Source organism: Aquarana catesbeiana, linkage group LG03, assembly GCF_042186555.1.
Source record: "Aquarana catesbeiana isolate 2022-GZ linkage group LG03, ASM4218655v1, whole genome shotgun sequence".
In the NCBI taxonomy this organism is placed as follows: domain Eukaryota; kingdom Metazoa; phylum Chordata; class Amphibia; order Anura; family Ranidae; genus Aquarana; species Aquarana catesbeiana.
In genome coordinates this window covers 338,949,631-338,969,907 of record NC_133326.1, presented here as the reverse complement: position 1 = coordinate 338,969,907, position 20,277 = coordinate 338,949,631, and the positions used below count along the sequence as shown (strand labels likewise).

Here is a 20,277-nt window from a genome sequence, read left to right as displayed (position 1 = left end):
ACAAGCAACCTCATTGCTGTGTCCCTTCTGATATGCAGCCAATAAGGCAGTAAATGTAAGACATAAAAGGACAGACAACCTTCAATCTTGTATATATCTGATGTGCAACAATATAACAATCTGAATAGAGATAGCACATCCATATTGAAGGGATTTGGCATGCGACTCAACATGTCAAATCGCATGCCTAAAATCGACAGCCTTTGCCGTTAATAGCACGGTCAGCCCGACGCCACTTTGCGGGGCTGCACCGATTACCAAAGGCAGTACCAGTACTACCCCTGGCACAGATTCAATTTGTATTTCCCAACAATTCAGGACCATCAATCTTCACTACTGCCTTTCTAATAAGCAACCAATAAGGCAGTAATACAGGACACAAAAAACCCCACACAGAACTCAATTTTGAGTATGTCTGATGTGCAGCAATATAACAAATATGAGCAGAGATGTCACAAGACTCAATGATGTGCATTTCCGCCATGCGTCACAAGACCAGAAAGTACAGACCACCTTCCCTGTTGTATTTTTCTGATCTGTAGCCAAATAAGGCAGTACCTTTAGGATATAACAGACAACAACCAAGCTTCAGTGCAGTGCATTTCTGATGTACAGCAATATACCCCTTATGAGCAGAAATGTCACATATCTCAATGTGCATTTCTGCTGTGCCACAAAACATCCCAGCAAGGACAAACCTTCACTACTGAGGTCTACTGGTGTGCAACCAAGGAGGAGTCATGGTGTATCCCTTTATGAAATAACCAAACAAAGCAATTTGATCCCTAGGCATAGCCTGGGCTGTAGATACTAACACTTCACCCCCAGTGAAGGAACAAATCCTAAAATGGTTAGACACCTTACTATAGTAGCTGTTGTCCTACCTTACCTCTGTAGACTGAGCAAACGCTGGCCAGCTCACACACAGGTGGGGCTGATCAGAAACTAAAGTCTCAATGAGCCCAGCCCTAGAGACCAATTTAGGACAGCCTCTAGAAAAAGGTGGTCACCAATTTAGCCTGGAGGAAAATAGCCACCTGCAGGCTTTAAACAAGCAATCATGTATCTATCTAGCTCTTGCATATGTTTGCACAGAAAATCCTTAATTAAAGGATATAGGAAGCGATTTATGGTAAATCGCCTTTAGATCTGTCACTGAGTTGACAGCAGCCCAAACCAACAAAATGTTTTTTTCTTACCTCCTGCACTATAATATAACCACAATGTAAAGGTGGAGTGGGAGGTTGGAGCTTAGGACTTCAGATTCCTAGTAGCTGGGCTAATAGGGCCATATAACCTAGTGCACCTGCTGACCAGGAGAGCTTACTCCTGAATCCTTCAACCACTGCACAATCCATAAATTGTTCAGTGGTATACCTGGCCTGTAAGGAACTCTTTGTATCTACCAGGTCCCCCCCTTAGCTCTATTCATCCCTTCTAATTTCCCACAAACGGACATGTAGGGAGAGGCTGGCAACCTACTGTTGTGATAACCACAGTGTCTCTGCTGTAAGAGGGAGCTGTGGCTGGTGGTTTTAGCAGTAGCTTCTGGGCTATTTTGTTATGCAGACCCCAGGTCCTGCACGGTACCACTCAGTAAATACAGGGGGAAGGGGAAGAAATGCCTTACCTACTTCTTTCCCATCTGAGGTGGTTTAGGCACACTCGCTCCTGTGCACCACTTGTCCACCATACAGCATCTCTGATGTAAGAGGGAGCTGTAGCTGGTGTTTTTAGCAGAAGCTTCTGGGCTATTTCAATCCAGACCCCAGGGGAGATTATCTCAAATGCCCAGAAACCATCTGACTGGGATTGGGGATTTTGCAGCTAAATTCCCAAGGTAAAGGAAAGTACTCACTGTTGTCGTCTTCCCCTTTTGCCACAGCCACCGGGCTTGCTTTTCCATCCTTATGGTCCACACGCAAGGAGAATAGCCGCCAAAGTGCCCCCCCAACTGCTGTCCCCGTAGGGAGCTGCAAGGTTAGGCTGTGTCCTGCCAGTCAGTATATACACCTGGGGGGGCAATGCCGTACGTTCCTCATTCCATTCTGAGGTGGTTTAGGCAGACATCCACTGTAGTGAACTGGTGCCTCCCCGAAAGGAGGATGTGGGCGCCTGCTCCTGCTGACTCTCAGCCTTCCCTCCTGGGTAAGAACGTGGGTCGTTCAGGTGGCGCCTTCCCCAGCAGCCCACGCGAGCTACCAGGGGCCCAGGAGTCGGGGGCCCTGGAAAGAACTGACAGCCAGCACCCCTGTCTGAACGGACGCCCGGACAGGTAAGGGGTGGAGACAGGAAAAAGGCCCCTGAAGTTCTGGGGACACCACTGTACCCAGGGGCCTTCAGCTCTCAGGGGGGCTCTTCCAGTTTCTGCTGCCCCCCCTGAGGAATGGATAGGGGAACCCCCCAGGAAGGATAAATATATCCGGCCAGACCCAGTGGCCCATCAGGTACTAACCAGGCCCACCCTGCTTAGCCTCCGAGATCATACGAGATCGGGCAGGCGGCGCCCTCTTTCACTTTCAGGGTGATGTGGCCGTAGGCCTTCCCAGGCATTTGGTCCGGCTCCCAGGGGGGGACCACCAGCCCCAGGCTTCGGGTCATTTGGAAAAAAAAAAAACAAACTGTTTCGCTGTGCTTAGGGAGAAACACAATCAAAAACTGAGGATCAAGGGGAAGGGTGGGGACTTAAAACAGCTGTCGATTGATTGTGTTTCCTGTAGGGAGGAGCCTCTCATCTCTCAGGTGTGCCGTCCTGGAAGATGACTAAGAGAAAATCCCATTTTCTTTATCGAACATTCCAGGACACAGGGTATCTCCATCTCCATCTCCATTACGATAGTGATATCCCAAAGCACTAAAAATGAGAGGGAGGGTAACACGGCAATAAGTCAACAATCCAAAGAACTAAAGCAGAACAGGTTAGAACTGCACATACCAGCCTGCAAAACTCACAAACCAAAAGTGAAGCCCCTTCAGACCATAAAGCTTGAAAAATAAGCTGACAGATCCATCGAGAAATTATACATTTTAAAGCTGCTGGACTCCTCCTTGGGCCTTCAGGAAGCACAAAGCTGAAACATTAAACAGCTGAAATGCAGCAGTCGTAACACCTGACAGCATAAATCACATCTAAGGCATGGAAAGCCTTGTCCTCCTGTTTGTGAAGCTTAGAGCAGAAAGATGGCAACACAATGTTCTGGTTAAGATGGAACGAAGAAACCCTCACATTGCCTGATAGGGAGGGGTTATGCCTGGGAGGGGGATTAAGTGCCTTTTTTTGCCAGTGTCCAATCACTGGAAGGTTGCAGCAGAACCCTATCATAACGGAGATGAAGATGCCCTGTGTCCTGGGATGTAGTATAAAGAAATGCATGGCGTGAAAGAGTAAAAAGACATGTCAAGATTGTTAAACATTAATAATATTGCATACCATCGGACACAAAACGTAAACAAGAGTCACGCGGTGGAGCTGTTGAAACTAGATGTGGCAGTTCATACCTTCAGCCATCTAAGTTGAATGATTAGCACCTGTCCAAGACTTAATGGCACCATAGTGATTGGAGTAAGCATGTAGGCTGATTTCACAAACTCCCCCTCAACCTCAGCTGTCATTGGACAATTGATCAAAAGAAAAAACATCTGACCGATTTCAATATACTGCAGAAACGTTGATTAAAAAAATAAGGTTACATATTTTATCAATTGTGAATAGGAAGATTGTCGTTTGTATATTTCTTGATAATACTGATAGCAGTTATACAGCTTGCAGGACTCTGCTTAGTTTTAAAGATTTTGGGGTGATAGAAAATGGATTTAAATGTGAATAAAATGGGTAACTTTTTTTTATTATTAATGATTGTGTCAGCATTGATTTACAATCCATCAAATTGTTCTTTTATTTTACTGAAGTATCCTGGGATTTGAATCTATAGCTGACACAAAAGTTGAATTGAAGATTTTCTGTATATAATCACTAAGATGAAGGGGGGGGATAATTTAAATGAATTGACAATTAACATCTGCCTTGACTAATTCCAGTGATTAGCCTTGTGGGGCTAATAATGTTGGAGTATATTTCTGGCAATCAATCAATATAGACTGAAGAAGCAATTTGAATGAGTAGTAAAAAGGTCCTCAACATTACAAAGCAAGTTTGGTTGCATGTGACAAACTACTACTAGCTATGCCACAAGTTGGATAAATTAGAACTTTCACAGACAACTACCGATATGCATATTTGCTCCCCGTGAGCGACTACGTTTGGCTTGAAAGACATCCAGGAAACAAGATTTTCAGAACAGGTCAGTAATGGTAGTCTATATACTTCTTTTAGTTCAAGTTACCTCTGAAAGGAGAACCATATATGTTTAAGTCTGTTCTTTAAAAAGTGAAAATGTGCCCACACTATAGTGTTAAAATATTCAGCACAAACAGTAAAAGCACTTTAAAAAAATACTCATTCTCTGTAGCTGCAGGCATTGTGGAAAAATGAATCTTCACAACAGAAGCACTGAAATTTTAGCTAATTGCTATTTAAGAAGAATCATGGCAACCTGCAAGACTTCTGGATGTAAACACACCACAGGTGTTTGTTAGAAACTGAAACTTTATTAAAATCTTTGCACTCCCCATTTGATCCGTCGCCTCTCCCATGCCTGTGTGGAAAAATCCCATTTCATTTCTATTAAGAGGCTGTCTATTATGCGTTCCAACAATAGATGGCCTCTTTATAGGAATAAATGAAGCTTTTCTGCATGTAGGAAAATAAAGTGGGAGCAGACAGAAGAGTTTACACTGCACAGGAAAAGGTGGGAACAAGACTTGAGGTGTTAGGAGGCAAAAAAAAAAAAAAAAAACACAACACACAACTATATGAAAGTATACTTCTTTTTAAAAAATAAGTTGCAAAGATTTCTTCCTGAAATCTTTCAGGCTTTACAGGTATCAGGAGATTCATCAACAGCGGCATATGCTGGTTCTATCAGATACTGGCATTCCCAGGTTACTTAGGAAATCACACTTGCAATTACATTTACTCAGAACTCTATAAAAATGCTCTAATATTTTAAAAGACCAGCCATTTGAAAAAGTTAGTCTTGCCTATTACACAGTTTCCTTACATTGTAGCAAAAACTCATCAACGTATCCCAGATGTAAAGTTTCAAATTGTGGGAACTCGAGCTCTGCCATCTTCAGTGCAGAAAACACTCCGTCTTTGGTCAGAGAGGGCTGAATGCGTACTTCGTGTAACCTTCATGTAAGCAAATACAGAATTAGCATACAATACATTAACTGGAAATTTGGGAGCATTACAGCACAAGGAATGCATTTCAGATATGTGCCTTGTGCAAGTCTCTTATGCTTGAATGACCTTGGTCATTATGGTGCATGAAATGAAGGCGTATCACCCACAGTGAAAAGCTGTGTTAGGCTGGCCATACACAGTTTGAATCTGATCTGATCCTGCTGAACCGCCTGAGATGCGAACCGTTAATGGGCAGGCTGAATGTACCAAGTTGATCGATCAACTTGGGGACAACCAGTCTGCCGGATTTGCTTCAGATTATCTGTCTTCTGCCGGTGGGGCCGGCTTCCCCCGCCCATGCTACCACCGGGAGCAGACAATTGCTCGGTAGGAGGGATTCCCCTGTCAGCACTGTCTGTGTTGATGGGGGAATCATGTAAATTAATTTGCTGCAACCCGTGGTTGCAGGAAAGAAATTTGCATGGTGTATGGCCATCCTAAAAACAGAGATTATATTATACTTCTATTAAAACCAACCAGGGTATATACTGTATGTTTGACAAGCATACAGCGTTTTGTTTTTTTTACTGATCTAAAAAGCATCCTATGGTTTACAGTGTGCCTGTACACACAAGTGCATAAACAAGCATATTCTTGAGTAAAAAAAAAATAAAAAAAAGAACCAGTTACACTTACCGGTAACTGTGTTTCTGGGAAGTCTTCCAGGACGGCACCCTGAGAGATGACTGGTCCACCTGACAGGAAACACAATCAATCAAGAGGTTAAAGGCCCCCGCCCCTCCCGATGCTCCTCAGTTGTGACAAAGTATTGACCCACACCAGTGCACGAGAGTGAAAAACATAACCACCACCACACTCTAAACATTACATGTTTCCTAAATAGAACGGGTGGGAAGTAGGCCTGCCGTCCTGGAAGACTTCCCAGAAACACCGTTACCGGTAAGTGTAACTGGTTCTTTTCTCAAGTCGTCTTCCAGGACGGCACCCTGAGAGAAGAGCAAGTAGCTCAGGCCTACCTTTAGGGCGGGACCACCGCTTGCAGGACTTTCCTGCCAAATGCCAGGTCCTGAGGAGATAGTAATTCCACTCTATAATGCCTCAGGAACGTGTTCTGGCTTGACCATGTAGCGGCTCTACATATCTGCTCCACCGAAGCTCCGGCTCTTTCCGCCCAGGAGGTTGCCAGAGATCGCGTGGAATGCGCTCTAAGATTTCTAGGAGCTGCTTTACCTGACTGCTCATAGGCTAACGAAATAGTATGTTTAATCCATCTAGCTATAGAAGCCTTGGATGCCTGTTGGCCCTTCTTTTGGCCAGAAAAATTAACTAAAAGATGGCTGGACCTTCTGAATTCCTTAACCCTTTCCAGGTAGGATAATAGACAGCGTCTGACGTCCAGACAATGAAAAGAAACTTCCCCTTCACTTTTGGGGTTGCTACAAAAGGAAGGCAGCACCACTTCTTGAGTCCTATGGAACTTTGATGCTACCTTAGGGAGGTACAGGGGGTCCTGCCTAAGTATAACCCTGTCCTCGAATAAAGAAAAAAATGGCTCTTTAATAGAAAAAGCCTGAATGTCACCTACTCTCCTAGCTGAGGTGATTGCTAGTAAAAAGGCTAATTTAAAGGTCAGGATCCTAAGGGGGATCTGATCTATCGGTTCAAATGGGGCCTTTGTTAACCCCTCCAGTACTAGTGTAAGGTCCCAAGGAGGACACCTGGACATTTGAACAGGGGACAACCTCTCCCTGACCAAGAGAAATCTCTTGATCAGGGGGTGTAATGCCAAACGTTTCTCAAGGAAACAGGACAGGGCTGAAACCTGCGCCCTAAGGGTCTTGGTTGCCAAACCTAGATCTGCTCCATCCTGGAGAAATTCTAAGATAGCAGGGATCTCTCTTTGAGAAGTCCCTCTCTCCTGGCACCAGCGAGAGAAAATCGCCCAGGTCTTGGCGTAAATACGCCTTGTGACTGGCTTCCTACTAAGGAGCAGTGTATCCACTACTCTGTCCGACAGCCCCTTCTCCCGCAGATTCTGCCTTTCAAGAGCCAGGCCGTCAGCTTGAAGAAGCTGGGGTCTGGGTGGCGGACAGGACCCTGAAGGAGAAGATCGCCCCGGACCGGGAGGTGAAGCGGTGGGGCTATGGACCAACTCTGCAGGGTTGGAAACCAGACTCTCTTGGGCCACCAAGGGGCTATTAGAATCAAATTGCTTTCCGAGAGGAACAGTTTTTGAAGGACCCTCGGAATTAGTCCCAGAGGGGGAAAGGCATAGGCCAGTCGGAAGTCCCAGACCTGTGCCAACGCGTCTATCCCCTCTGAGCCTCTCTCTCGAGCAAGGGAAAAGAATCTCTTTACCCTTCTGCTCTTCCTGCGGGCAAAGAGATCTATCTCTGGAACGCCGAATTGCCGACTTACCAGGGAAAAGACCTCTGGATTCAGCTCCCATTCCCCCTGCAGAATCGGCTGCCGACTGAGGTAGTCTGCCTCTACATTTAATGTCCCCTTTATGTGAACTGCGGAGATGGAAGGAACCCGACTTTCCGCCCAGGACAGGATCTCTGCAGATAGGGATAGGAGTGCTGTAGATCTGGTACCCCCCTGATGATTCAGGAACGCCACTGCCGTGGCATTGTCTGACAAGACCTGCAGCTCCTGGCCCCTGATCCTTCCCTCGAAAGCCTTTAGTGCTTCTCCTATGGCCAACAGCTCTCGAAAGTTGGAGGAGACCCTTCTCTGTTCTGACTTCCAGGACCCCTGAGCTATTAGTTCCTCTAGGTGGGCTCCCCACCCCCAGGAACTTGCGTCTGTAGTTAACCTGAGAGGCTGAAGTTGGCTCCAAAGGAGGCCCTCTTGAAGCCTCTGAGGAAGGAGCCACCAGTGAAGGGAGATCTTTACTTCTACCGGAATGGCTATCTCTATGTCCAGAGAGTCTCTTCTTCTGTCCCAAGAGGATAGAAGGAAGTGCTGGAGGGGCCTGGAGTGTAGCTGTGCCCAAGGAACTGCTGGGATAGCTGACGTCATTAGACCCAGAACTCTCATGATACCTCTGTAGGAGATGGTGCTTGCCTGTAACAGCGACCTGACCGCTGATATGAGGCCCTCTACCTTGCCCTGAGGTAGAATTAACTTTTGTTCTGAGGAGTCCACCAGGAACCCTAGATACAACTTTGTCTGAGCAGGAGTCAGTGAGGACTTTTCCCTGCTGACAATCCATCCCAGGTCTTCTAAGGTCTGCATTACTCTGGATAGATCCAGAAGTAGTTGATCCCGACTTAGACTGTAAATCAAAATGTCGTCCAGGTAGGGAAACAATGCCACTCCCTGGAGGTGCAAAAAAGCCACCACCTCGGCCATGACCTTTGTGAAGACTCTCGGACTGGATGCCAGTCCAAAGGGGAGGGCTGTGAACTGCCAGTGTTGCACTCCCTCTGGAGAGGCGATCGCAAATCTCAGGAAGCTTTGATGGCCCTGAAAAATGGGGACATGAAGGTAGGCGTCTTTTAAATCCAAGGTTACCATAAACACTTCCTTGAGGAGATGTCTCCTGAGGGAATAGACACTCTCCATGCGGAACTTCTTGTAACGAAGAAAAACATTGAGGTTCCTTAGATTTATAATAAGACGATACCTTCCTGAGGGTTTTGGTATCACGAAAATGTGGGAATAAAACCCCTGACCCTGCTGGTCCAATGGAACAGGTATTATAACCTCCTGACTGGCCAGCTCTCTTATATTCTGAAGGATTCCTACCACCTTGCAGGGATCCCTGGGAAGGTAGGTCAAGAGAAACTTGGGGGGTGGAGGGGAGAGAAACTCCAATCTGTAACCCTCTCTTATGATCCGAAGTACATAGGGGCTTTGGGTGATCCTTTCCCACTGAGAGGCAAAGTGGGAAAGTCTGCCCCCTACCGGAAAGTCATTTGGGGGTCTTGTCAACTGACTTCTGGCTGGAAAAGAGAACGCCAGTTTTTTGTTTGTCTTTTCCTGCGCCCCAACGTCTATTAGGGGAGACCTTTTTCTCTGAGAAGCGATTCCTTGCCTGGGGGCCACGAGAAAAACGCTTCCTCTCTCTCCTAGGTTTGGTAGGAAATTTTTTCCCCCTCTCGGTAGATCTGGCTAGAGCCTGATCTAGGCCAGCACCAAAAAGGAGCGTCCCTTCAAAAGGGAGACCACATAGATGGGTCTTGGATGAGCTATCCCCATCCCAGGTTTTAACCCAGAGGGCTCGCCTGGCTGAGTTTAGTAAGGCACCTGTCTTAGCGGTTGTACGCACTGTCTCAACCGCAGCATCTGCTAAATATGCGACAGCATTTCCTATGACCTCCAGAGAATCCAGGACCTCCTTGGATTTTGAGGTTCGGGATACGTGGTCCATTAATTTACAGACCCACGTGTCGGCATTCCTTGCAATGCAAGCTGAGGCCAATGCGGGGCTCATAGCCGCAGCGTTAGCTTCCCAGGCTCTGCGTAAAATGGTTTCAGCCCTGCGATCCATTTGATCCTTTAAGTTACCGGTATCTTCAAAAGGAAAGATCCGACTGCTTAGAGACCTGTGCTAAGGAGGCGTCTAGTCTAGGAGTTTTGAAAAACTTTTCCTCATTCTCCTCAGAGAAGGGGCATCTGCGCTTCCAGGTTTTATATTTCAGAAGCCTTCTTTCTGGTTCTTTCCATTCCCCTAAGATGACTTCTTTAAGGGCGGAATGTACCGGAAGGACCCTGGCCTGAGGTTTAATCAAGCCTCTATACATCCTATCCTGAGCGGACACCTGTGCAGCAGGCTCCTGAATCCCTTCTGAGGCATAAATAGCTTTCAGAAGATCTTCCATGTCGTCGGCAGAAAATATATGTCTGCTAGACCTGGATTCCTCCCTCCCATCCTCCTCTTGGCTGTCCACCACCCCTTCATCAGAAAACTCCTGATTAGGAACTTCTAAATCACACTCTTCCTCTGAATCGTGGGGGAGTGGATACTTCAGTACCTCTGCCCGATACCTCCTAGAGGAGGTGGAGCTCTCCTGGGAAGAGGCATCCTTACTAGAGTGAGCCTCTGAATCCCTAGGCTTAAGGGTGGCCTGAAAAGACTTTAAGGTGGACAGCATCTCAGTTTGCACAGTAAGGAATTCCTTCATTATCTGAGATGTCTCCTTCCCTGTCAACTTCTGTATGCATTTAAAACAGAAGGGCTTTGGATGTTCTGGGGGTAGCCTGTCATTACAGTTCCCACATCGTTTGGAGCGGGTGGAGGATTTCACAGGACGGCTGGCAACCTCACGGGCAATAGCGTCGTCCCCTGAAAAAAACACACAGGCATACACTGTGAGAGTCAGAGGAGAAGAGTTGGGGTACCCTCCCCCTCTAAACCTCCGAAGGCCGGTCAGACTCACCCCCTGTGGTCTCTTCCATGGCCGCAGACCCTGCAGGTCTCTCCTTCTCATGTTCCATGCTACTTCCAATCTCTCCCTGGAGGTGCTGCATACAGGAACGCAGAGGAGACATGGGCGCCTGTTCCCTGTGGCTTTTTATATCCTCTGTATGCTGGCTGCAACTTGCCACCACCATCTTGCCGAAGACAGGAAGTGATACTGGACCTGAGGTCACTTCCTGCTGCAGCCCTTCCCACTCCCTCCTCTTAGAGGAGGAAGTGATGTCATTTCCTGATCTTCAGGAAAATGGTGCTGAGCTACACTCAGCAAGGTCCCTGGAAGAAAAGCTCTCCATGTGGAGCTTCTTGCCGCGCGACCTCCCGTGAACAGTTGGCGGACGAACGGCAGCCCTGGCCAGACCCCAGAACGGGTCCCAGACTCACCTCCTGTGGTCTTGTAGCCAGTAGAAGGAAAACCACCAACTCCTGCAACTGCGCGGCCACTGCACAGGTAAGGAAGGGCAACAGGAAATTTGGCCCCTGAAGTTCTGGGTACACCACCGCACCCAGGGTTCTTCAGCACTCGGGGGGGCTCTTCCATGGAAAGAAGCACGGTTCTGCTGCCCTCCCCCGAGACACGGATTGGGAAACCCCCCAGGAAGGATGAGAACCATCCGGCCGGACCCAGAGGCTTCCCAGGCATTTGGTCCGGCTCCCAGGGGGAGACCACCAGCCCCAGGCTTTTAGGTCAACAGAAAAATAACAAACGGTTTCGCTGTGGGGAAACACAATCAAAAACTGAGGAGCATCGGGAGGGGCGGGGGCCTTTAACCTCGATTGATTGTGTTTCCTGTCAGGTGGACCAGTCATCTCTCAGGGTGCCGTCCTGGAAGACGACTTGAGAAAATCTGCCTTCCTGAACATATACTGTACATGCTAATACCTGTAAACACAAATGCCTGTGTACAAGAGGACTAAAAAGGACATACCGGCAGGCATGATTTTTCTACCAGGTACCCAAGACCCCTGTGATAGCACTACCGATATGGTCTGTTACCAATTTTCAATGTACCGGTACTTGTCTGTTGCTTTTTATACAGATATTTACAAGGCTGACGAGCCTCTCTCTCTTTTGTACTATATCATCAGTTATTGAACATTTCAGCATTCAGAGATGTAAATCAGTAGGTTTTCAGGTATTCTTGCCTGAAGCACCCTGTATGTTTTTGAATAAAAATACTGAGCAAGATAATGATTTTCTAAGCTGTGTGGGAAAACTGAATAAAAGCAAATTGTTAGCTATGGACAACAGCAGCAGTTGATACTGAACTTGTCTCAGACACTTTTTATGAATTCCTACCACTGTATTCATCAATACTCACAGCAAACCCCATCAATCGTGGAGTGATTTGCACCTGGACAAAGTTTCAACTAGATGAACTCTGAAAATGTGAGTAGAGAAAATGGTGATTGTAAAAGTACTATGCACAATATACCTACCTTCTAGCAGCTGTTATTATGAGGTAGCCAAGGTCCACTTCAAGTGCATTCTTACAAGCTCCCAAAACAATTGTATGTAAATTCCGAAACCCTCCTGAAAAAGACCAGCACACAGTAAAAACAGCTAGCTATGAGGTGCAATTATATTTAAATTCTATCAGAACCCATTACTAAATATCTCTGGAGGTCACAGCAGTGAATTTAGTCAATCACTAAATTCTGCCTTCCAGACAAAAAAAAAAAAAAATTGAATAAAAAAACAAAAACAAAAAAAACAAAAAACAAACAAAAAACAAAAAAACACTAAGACTTAACATAAAATTAGGAAATAAAATGCGCCATCCCTACCTTATCTTGGATTGTCTTTAGGCTGCTGTCAAAAATTTCTCGAAAAGTGAATTACAGCTAAAATTTGCCACTCTGCAGGAAGCCATCCCTTTATCAAATTATCGGCAAATTTCCTACCCGTTATCGATAGGTCAAGGAAACCAATTTGCAGGTGTTTTTTTTTTTTGTTTTTTTTTTGTTTTTTTAATAATAAAGCTAACCTGCAGGTTAAATGAATATATCCTACACGTGCACAGTTTAGGAAATATTCTAGTAAGCAGCAGCCAGTGATGTCACAGGCGTATGCACTCTGGGTTGGAGGTTCACCTTCCAGCAGGACAATGACCCCAAACATACAGCCAGAGCTGCAATGGAATGCTTTAGAGCAAAGCATATTCATGTTTTAGAATGGCCCAGTCAAAGTTCAGACCTAAATCCTATTGAGAATTTGTGGCAAGACTTGAAAATTACTGTTCACAGACCATCCAATCGGACAGAGCTTGCGCTATTTTGCAAAGAAGAATGGGCAAAAATGTCACTCTAGATGTGCAAAGCTGGTAGAGACATCCCCAAAGAGACTTGCAGCTGTAATTGCAGTGAAAGGTGGTTCTACAATATATTGACTCAGGGGGGCTAAATACAAATGCACGCCACACTTTTCACATATTTGTAAAAGAAAAAAAAAAAAAAAAAAAAAAATTGAAAACCATTTATCATTTTCTTTCCACTTTACAATTATGTGGCACTTTGTGTTGGTCTATCACATAAAATACAATTACGTTTTTGGTTGTAACATGACAAAATGTGGAAAATTTCAAGGCACTGTACATACAGCCACAACATGTCATTAATTTACAGGAAGCTAACACAAACACCTGGCAGCATAAAACACCCTTTTCCTGCTGTATGGCACAATGCACCCATGCGATTGAGATTTTAAGAGTAGAGATAAAGGCAAACTCCTTGCCCACCGCCCCCCACCCATTTTGGATAAAGTAAGAGTGGATTATAACCCGTAAGTTTTGTTTTTTTGCCATGCGTGTCCCATTGGGGAGATTTTCCTTCACTTTCTGCCCCATAGGCAAAACAGAAAGAGAGAGAGGAAATCCCTTCAAAGTGAGGGGATCCCACAAAGTTACCAGAACTAGTATTATCTAGTAGTACTAGTATTAGAAGATTTCCCCTCTATTATTGCTCTCTGGTGTCAACCCAAAATTTGGGATTTCTTTTATGGTCACTTTCAATGAGAACAGTAAACATGACAGAGGGTGAATCTCCCCAACGGGGGCACAGAAAGCAATAAAACCCCGACACGGGGCACAGACAATACTACAAAAAAAAAAAAAAAAACACACAACACACACACCACAAAGTTTTGGGCTCTAGTGAAGATACTTGCATGAGATGCAAAGAGCATACAGTAAATACTGGCCATAGAATGTTACTTGTAAGAAGGTAGCACTATGGCAGTATCCCACATACATTTTTTTTAATACAGCCTGCTGATATACTTACTTTAAACCAGAAGCTGTAAACATTTTTTTACTCAACTTCTAATGAAATATTAACATACCAGACCGCCAGCTGTCCTCCACCACATGTTGGATAAGTCCTCCAAGAAATGGAACTCTAACCAACTCCAAATGTTCCAAGTTGCGAGCAGAAGCCAAACCAGTCACCAGTGGCACATACTTTAAAGAGTTTGTGGGTCCTTAAAAACAAGGTGAATACATAAATAACTTAATAAGGAATAATTCAAAATTCTTCTCTGTATTACTAAACACACTGTATAAGAGTCAAAGCAACCTAGTTTATATGTAGTGCTTGTAATAAGCTTACTCAGGATTCGTTAAAGCCTAACTCAAAATCACAAAAATAAAATTCAAAAGTTATTTTTGACTTGGCTGTAGAATCAATTTCTTGGATTACAGTATAGGACACAGGCATAGTCTTAGATGGCTGGGTTATATGGTGCTACCTTCAGCTGCTTGGACAGTGGCAAACAGAACTTTCAGCATCCCAAGATAACCCCTCCCATTAACACTTATCCTCAATTTTTCTTTTTTTTGTAAACAAAGGCTTTACAGAGGCAAAAGTAAAAGGGCTCTGAGCCCTGTACTGTAATCTAAGAAATGCAATACAAGAAACAGACAGACTTAGACAACTGTCAAGTCCACACACACACACACACACACACACACACCATAAAAAAAACAAAAGAAAAAGTAAAAAACAAAAAAGGAGGAAGTGTGTGTGTTTTTTTTTTTTTTTTTGGGGGGGGGGGGGGGGGGGAGACAGAGCAAACAAACTGCAATAGGCCCACAAAAAGCAAAAAAGGGCATATGACCCTAACTGGACAGCTGCTTGTGGCACCTTAAAGAATGTGAGCTGGGGATAGGTAGCAGGTACCATGCTCCCTGGGGTGAGCACACTCAGTCACAGATACCAGTTCAGTGATGAAGTGACAAACAGTGGGGTGTTTATTGGTGTCAATTACGGGTCTATTTAATTGTGCTGAACAGCGTTCCACAAAAACATCAAAGCAAAGTCATAGCCGTGTACCACAAACCAAAATTATAACACACTGAGCAAGCCTAATACTTGTCAGTCTCAGCAAAGCACAGAAAACTACTAAAAAACCATGGTAGATACGTAAAACCACTTCTAAGATAAACAAAGGGAGGGAAGTAACTTGTCCTGAAAGGCTCTTAGAAATACCGTCACCGGTAAGTCTAACTATGCCTTTCTCAAATCGCCTTTCAGGACAACCTTGGAGAGGATAACCAAGAAACCTACCCTAGGGTGGGACCACTGCCTGCAGTACCTTCCTGCCGAAGGCTTGATCTGCGGCGGACAGCAAATCCAACCGATAGTGTCGGAGAAATGTCGAATAGTTAGACCAAGTAGCAGCCTTGCAAATTTGTTCAGGTGTAGCACCGGCCCTTTCAGCCCAGGAAACTGCCGTAGATCTTGTGGAATGAGCAGCAATACTTGAAGGGGGTATTTCTCCTTTGGCTTTGGAGGCCTCTGTGATTTCCAACCTAAGCCATCTGCCCAGCGTACTTTTGGAAGCTTTTTCTCCCTTGCGTGAGCCTGAGAAAATAACAAAGCGAGCATTCGATCTTTTGAATTACTTGGTTACTGTAAGAAAGTGTAACAAACATCTCCTCACGTCCAGAGTGTGAAAAGCTTCTTCTCCTGGATTGGTCGGAGTTGAAGAGAAAGTGGGCAGGATTATTTCTTGTGAGCGGTGAAAGGTTGAAGAAACCTTAGGAAGAAACGCTGGGTCCATTTGAAGGACCACTCTGTCCGCACAAACTTTCAGGAAAGGTTCTGTCACTGCCAGAGCCTGGAGCTCGCTGATGCTCCTTGCAGAGGCGATAGCCACCAGAAATTGGTTTTGAGAACCAAATTCCGTAAGGATGCTTCTGGGTATAACCCAGAAACTTAATCTCCTGTGAGGGTTCCAGATTTGACTTTTCCAGATTTAGGAGCCACCCTAAATTCCTGAGGTGAGCCTGGGACACCTGGAGATTTGACAAGACTTGTTCTTTGGAGTCCGCGATAGGGTACAACTGAAATCCCTCTCAACTTCAGAGGTTCCAGAGCTTCCGCCATTATTTTTGTGAAGATTCTGGGGGGAGGATGAAAGTCCGAATGGCAGAGCTCTGAATTGGAGGTGCCAGACCGAGGTCCCCAGATCCAGGGCCAGGCGTAGAAAGCATTGAGAAGCCTGATTTACCGGAACATGAATATAAGCGTCCCTTAGATTTAGGGATGCCATAAACAATCTGGAGTCAATTTCGCAATTGAAAAAATTGTGTCCATCCTGAAATGCTTGTACCGAATTGATTTGTTCAAGATCTTTAAGTTCAGAATCAAATCGATACTTTCCCGAAGGCTTCTTCACCAGGAATATATGAGAGTAGAAGCCCCTGCCCTCCTGACTTTTTGGAACCTGGATAATCACTTCTTGCTGAATCAGATCCTGCAGCAGGCTCATCATTGTAGAAGCTTTTTCCCCGATCCCTTGATAGGGCCGTAACATAAAATCTGCTCGGGGGTGGCTCTGAAAATTCCAGCCTATATCCCCGAATTAAAATGCTTTTCACAAACAGACTTGGAGATGGTCTTGTTCCACTGTAGGTGAAAAGCTGACATTCTTCCCCCAACTGGGGTGAGATTGTCACTTAATTTTGGAGGGCTGGTCTGGGGGATCTGAAAAGAACTCCTCCTCTTCCCTTACCCCTTTGGGACCCCCAACGGCTCGCACGGTCCTGCTCCTTATTTTTATGGGGCTGTTGAACAGCACGAAAATTCCTTTTAAAATTGGCTGTTTCTTAGCTCTCCTATCTAAGACTGTTTCAAGGTCTGGACCAAAAAGCAGATCACCCAAAAAAGGCAAGCTACACAGCTTAACCTTGGAAGCTGTGTCACCAGACCAGGTGTTCAAGCCAGACCGTATGTCTGGCTGAGTTCACCAGTGCTGATGACCTTGCTGCCAACTTGACTGACTCAGCAGATGCATTAGTCATATACCCAACTGCTTTTAATATTAAAGAAAAAGACTAACAGATCTTTTCGCGGTGAGCACGCTTCAACATGGCTTTTCAGCTTCTTCACCCAGCATTCCAGGCTCCTTGCCACAACCGTGGAAGTCATAGCAGGTTTGAGGCTGACTGACGTAGAATCCCAAGCTTTAAGGAGGGAGGCTGCCTTCTTATCCATCGCATCCTTTAGCACCCCTATGCCCTCAAAAGCAAGGTCTGTGCGTCTGGAAACCTGCAAGAAAGCGACATCTACCCGTGGTTTTATTCCAAACCTCAGACTCCTCATCTTCGAAGGGAAACCTTCTCCTAAAGGTCTTGGAGAAGAACGGGCCTCTCTCTGGGTCCTTCCATTCTCTCTTGACTGACTCTGATAGGACCCTATGAACGGGAAACACTCTGTGTTTAGTTTCATCCTGACCCTGGTACATTTTCTCCTGAATCGACAGCTGTACCCTTTCCTCCTGAATTTCAAGGGTAGCGTAGACTGCTCTTAAGAGATCATCCACCTCCTCCAAAGATAACTTGTACCGAGAGGCTCGGCTATAGTCTTCCTCCTCATCTGAATCCCTGAGTGAGAGAAGAGCACTTCCCTCTTTATCACCTGAGTCCTCAGCCTCCAATGGCCTGGATGAGGATGCTCTTGGACTAGGTGGTGGATGCTGGGGCTCAACCTGAGCTGCTGGGTTCTGTACCAACATGGACTTAACAGAACTCAGCGAGCTCGTAAGTTCCCGTACTGAAGAGAATAAGTCCTTGTACTGCTGAGACGTTTCTTCCTCCACCAGGTCCTTAATACAGGATCTGCACATCGCCCTCTGCCATGAATCTCTAAGGGAGTTCTTGCAAGAAGGACATTTCCTTTGGACTTGATGGATTTACATTTTTAGTTTTTCCTAAGAAAACATTTAAACTAAACCTAGGGTCCCTAAAAACAATTACCACTAGTGTACAGCTAAACCACCACCAAGCCAAAGGGAAAACAGAAAACCCTGAGCAGTGTTAGCAGTAAGACACCCAGTCCACGCTGCAGGGTCCGAGTGAAGTAACCTCTAACCCTCCAGCTACACTCTCCCCTCAGGGAGGAAACAAACAACCCACAAAAGCCCATACGGATCAGAAAAAAGGCACCACTGTACCTCTTACCTGGGCTTGACCAGTGCTAGGGGTGCTTGCATCCACTATGGCTGTCTGTGTCTCATCCAACTTAGCAGAGAAAAGCAGCAATGACACAAAAAAACCAACAGGTTTTTAAATTTTCCTGGTCCCTGCATAATCAGCAAGGGCCAGAAGTGGAAGCGCCGGTCTATGGACCCACCCCCTGGTTTCTGCGTTCCAAGCGCTTGGAACCACGAGCGCCATGCGCCCACAAAAAGCCGTGTCAACAGACACGATGTCACCCGCCGGCCGGGACCCGGAACCGAAATGCGGGACACGCCGCTGACCGGCAGCGACCCCCGCCCGGCCACCGGAGCCAAAAAACGCAATACGGGCACTAAGATACCACGTCTCCGGAATCCGGGCACAAAAATCTTGGGATGGAGAGACCATGGACTCCGGAACACTGCCCGCCCCTGGGAGTGTGCTGGGATGGTCATTAAAGCTAAAAAGTGAACGGTAAGCCTAACACTCTAACACCTTGGAGACAGCGCAGCTCCCTGGTTCCAGGCACATGCTTCCACCATGGAGGAGGAAACACAATAACCGAGGCCATGGTGGAAGAGGAGGGATTTAAAGGCTGCATGTGTTTCCTGTGAAGAAGGCGGAGCTACGCTCTCTCCATGGTTGTCCCGAAAGGCGATTTGAGAAACTTTGGTCTTTGCATTGCAAATTACAGGCGACAGGCTTACAAAATCAGCAAAAGAAGCTTAATGCCTAAAAGCCCCAAAACCTTCCACAGACCTAGTAGAGTGTGCCTTATCAGGAAAAGGGAGGATCCCTCTCCTGTAGAGAAAGAGCTTTAACAAAAGACCTGTTGAATTCACCTAGCGATGATGGGAGACCACTATGGGCAGACCAGAAGCCTTGGGTCTCAGAACATCCTTTTCATTCACCTTTAACATCAGGAAAGGTTCCTTACAGGAGAATGCAGCCAGCCTTGATACGTGCCTAGTGGAAGGTATAGCAAAAAAAAAAAAAAAGAAAAAAAAAAGTTAAGCATGAGTTCACCCAGACACCCAGATAGGTTAAAAGGGAGGCTTTTGAACAGCCATGAGTAGCAGACTAAGATTGGACAGCATCACCAGAGAGTATCTAGGAGGGAGCCAGATCTTTGACTCCCTGCACAAAGGCCTTCATCAGGGACCAGGTTCCCTAAACCACCAACATTCCGAGGATTCCTCTACAGCCCAACAGAAATGTCCCTGTTATATATATATACACACATACACACACATGGAATGGTCCAGAGACTGGGTCAGTTTGTCTTTTGCAGACAGGATGCAGAGTTGCAGAAATCTGGAGTGAAATTGGGCATAAAGCACTGCCTCGAAAAAGGCTACCATTTAGTCCAGTACCCACATGCAAAAATGCAATGAGGGGTGACGTTTGGATTGGAGTATCCATGTTTGAGAGCGCATAAACCTGATCTTCTTCAGAAGGGCGATAGACTCAGGCCTGGTATGTGTCCAGGACTAGTTAGAAGTATTCCAGACGGTAAGTTGGAAGCAGCGCAGACTTGAGGGTTGAGGATCCACCCAAAGTTCTGTAGGATCTGCAAAGTCCATTGTATGCTGGCTTTTTAAAGCTTGGACAGAACGATCCTTCAATAGCAGGATGTTCTGGTAGCCCACAGTGTGGACACCATGAGCGCAAATAAGAGCCAGAACTGGGGGAGGGGGAGAGGGAGAGGGAGAGACTCCAGTGCAAGGAAAAGATAATGTGTAAATAGCCACACTTGAGGTACACTGCCAGTAGATCACCCTTCTGCAGGGATGCAATAACTAACTTGACCGATTTCATTTCTGGTTAGGCACTTCAGACTTCAGGCCCAGGATAGGAGGAAATTTGCCCTTTGCTTTCAGGACCATAAATAGTTGGGAGTAAAAACCCCAAAACCTCTTTCCTGCAGGCACAGAAACAATGACCTGTGAGGTAAGCGATTGCTGAAGAGCAACATGCAGGTCCTCCAACATCTGCTAAGAAGAATGCACATTGAAAAGGCATGAATCAGGGAGGAAGGAGAAAGCCAAAAACTTCAGCCTATACCCTCTGGGGACAACATCCCTAGCCCAGAGGTCGAGAAGGTCTCAAACCCAGGCTTTTGAGAGAGA

General features: G+C 45.9%; 1 protein-coding gene across 1 annotated transcript in view; it reads right to left on the bottom strand.

Annotated features, from left to right (window-relative positions):
- Positions 1-20,277, bottom strand: part of FBXO38 (F-box protein 38) — a 125,209-nt gene that overhangs the window by 76,772 nt on the left and 28,160 nt on the right. The window contains exons 7-9 of the mRNA XM_073620553.1: positions 14,032-14,169; positions 12,132-12,225; positions 5,121-5,251 (exon numbers count right to left, since the gene is read on the bottom strand). Of these exons, the coding sequence (XP_073476654.1) occupies positions 5,121-5,251; positions 12,132-12,225; positions 14,032-14,169 (363 nt within the window). The remainder of the gene's footprint in view (positions 1-5,120; positions 5,252-12,131; positions 12,226-14,031; positions 14,170-20,277) is intronic.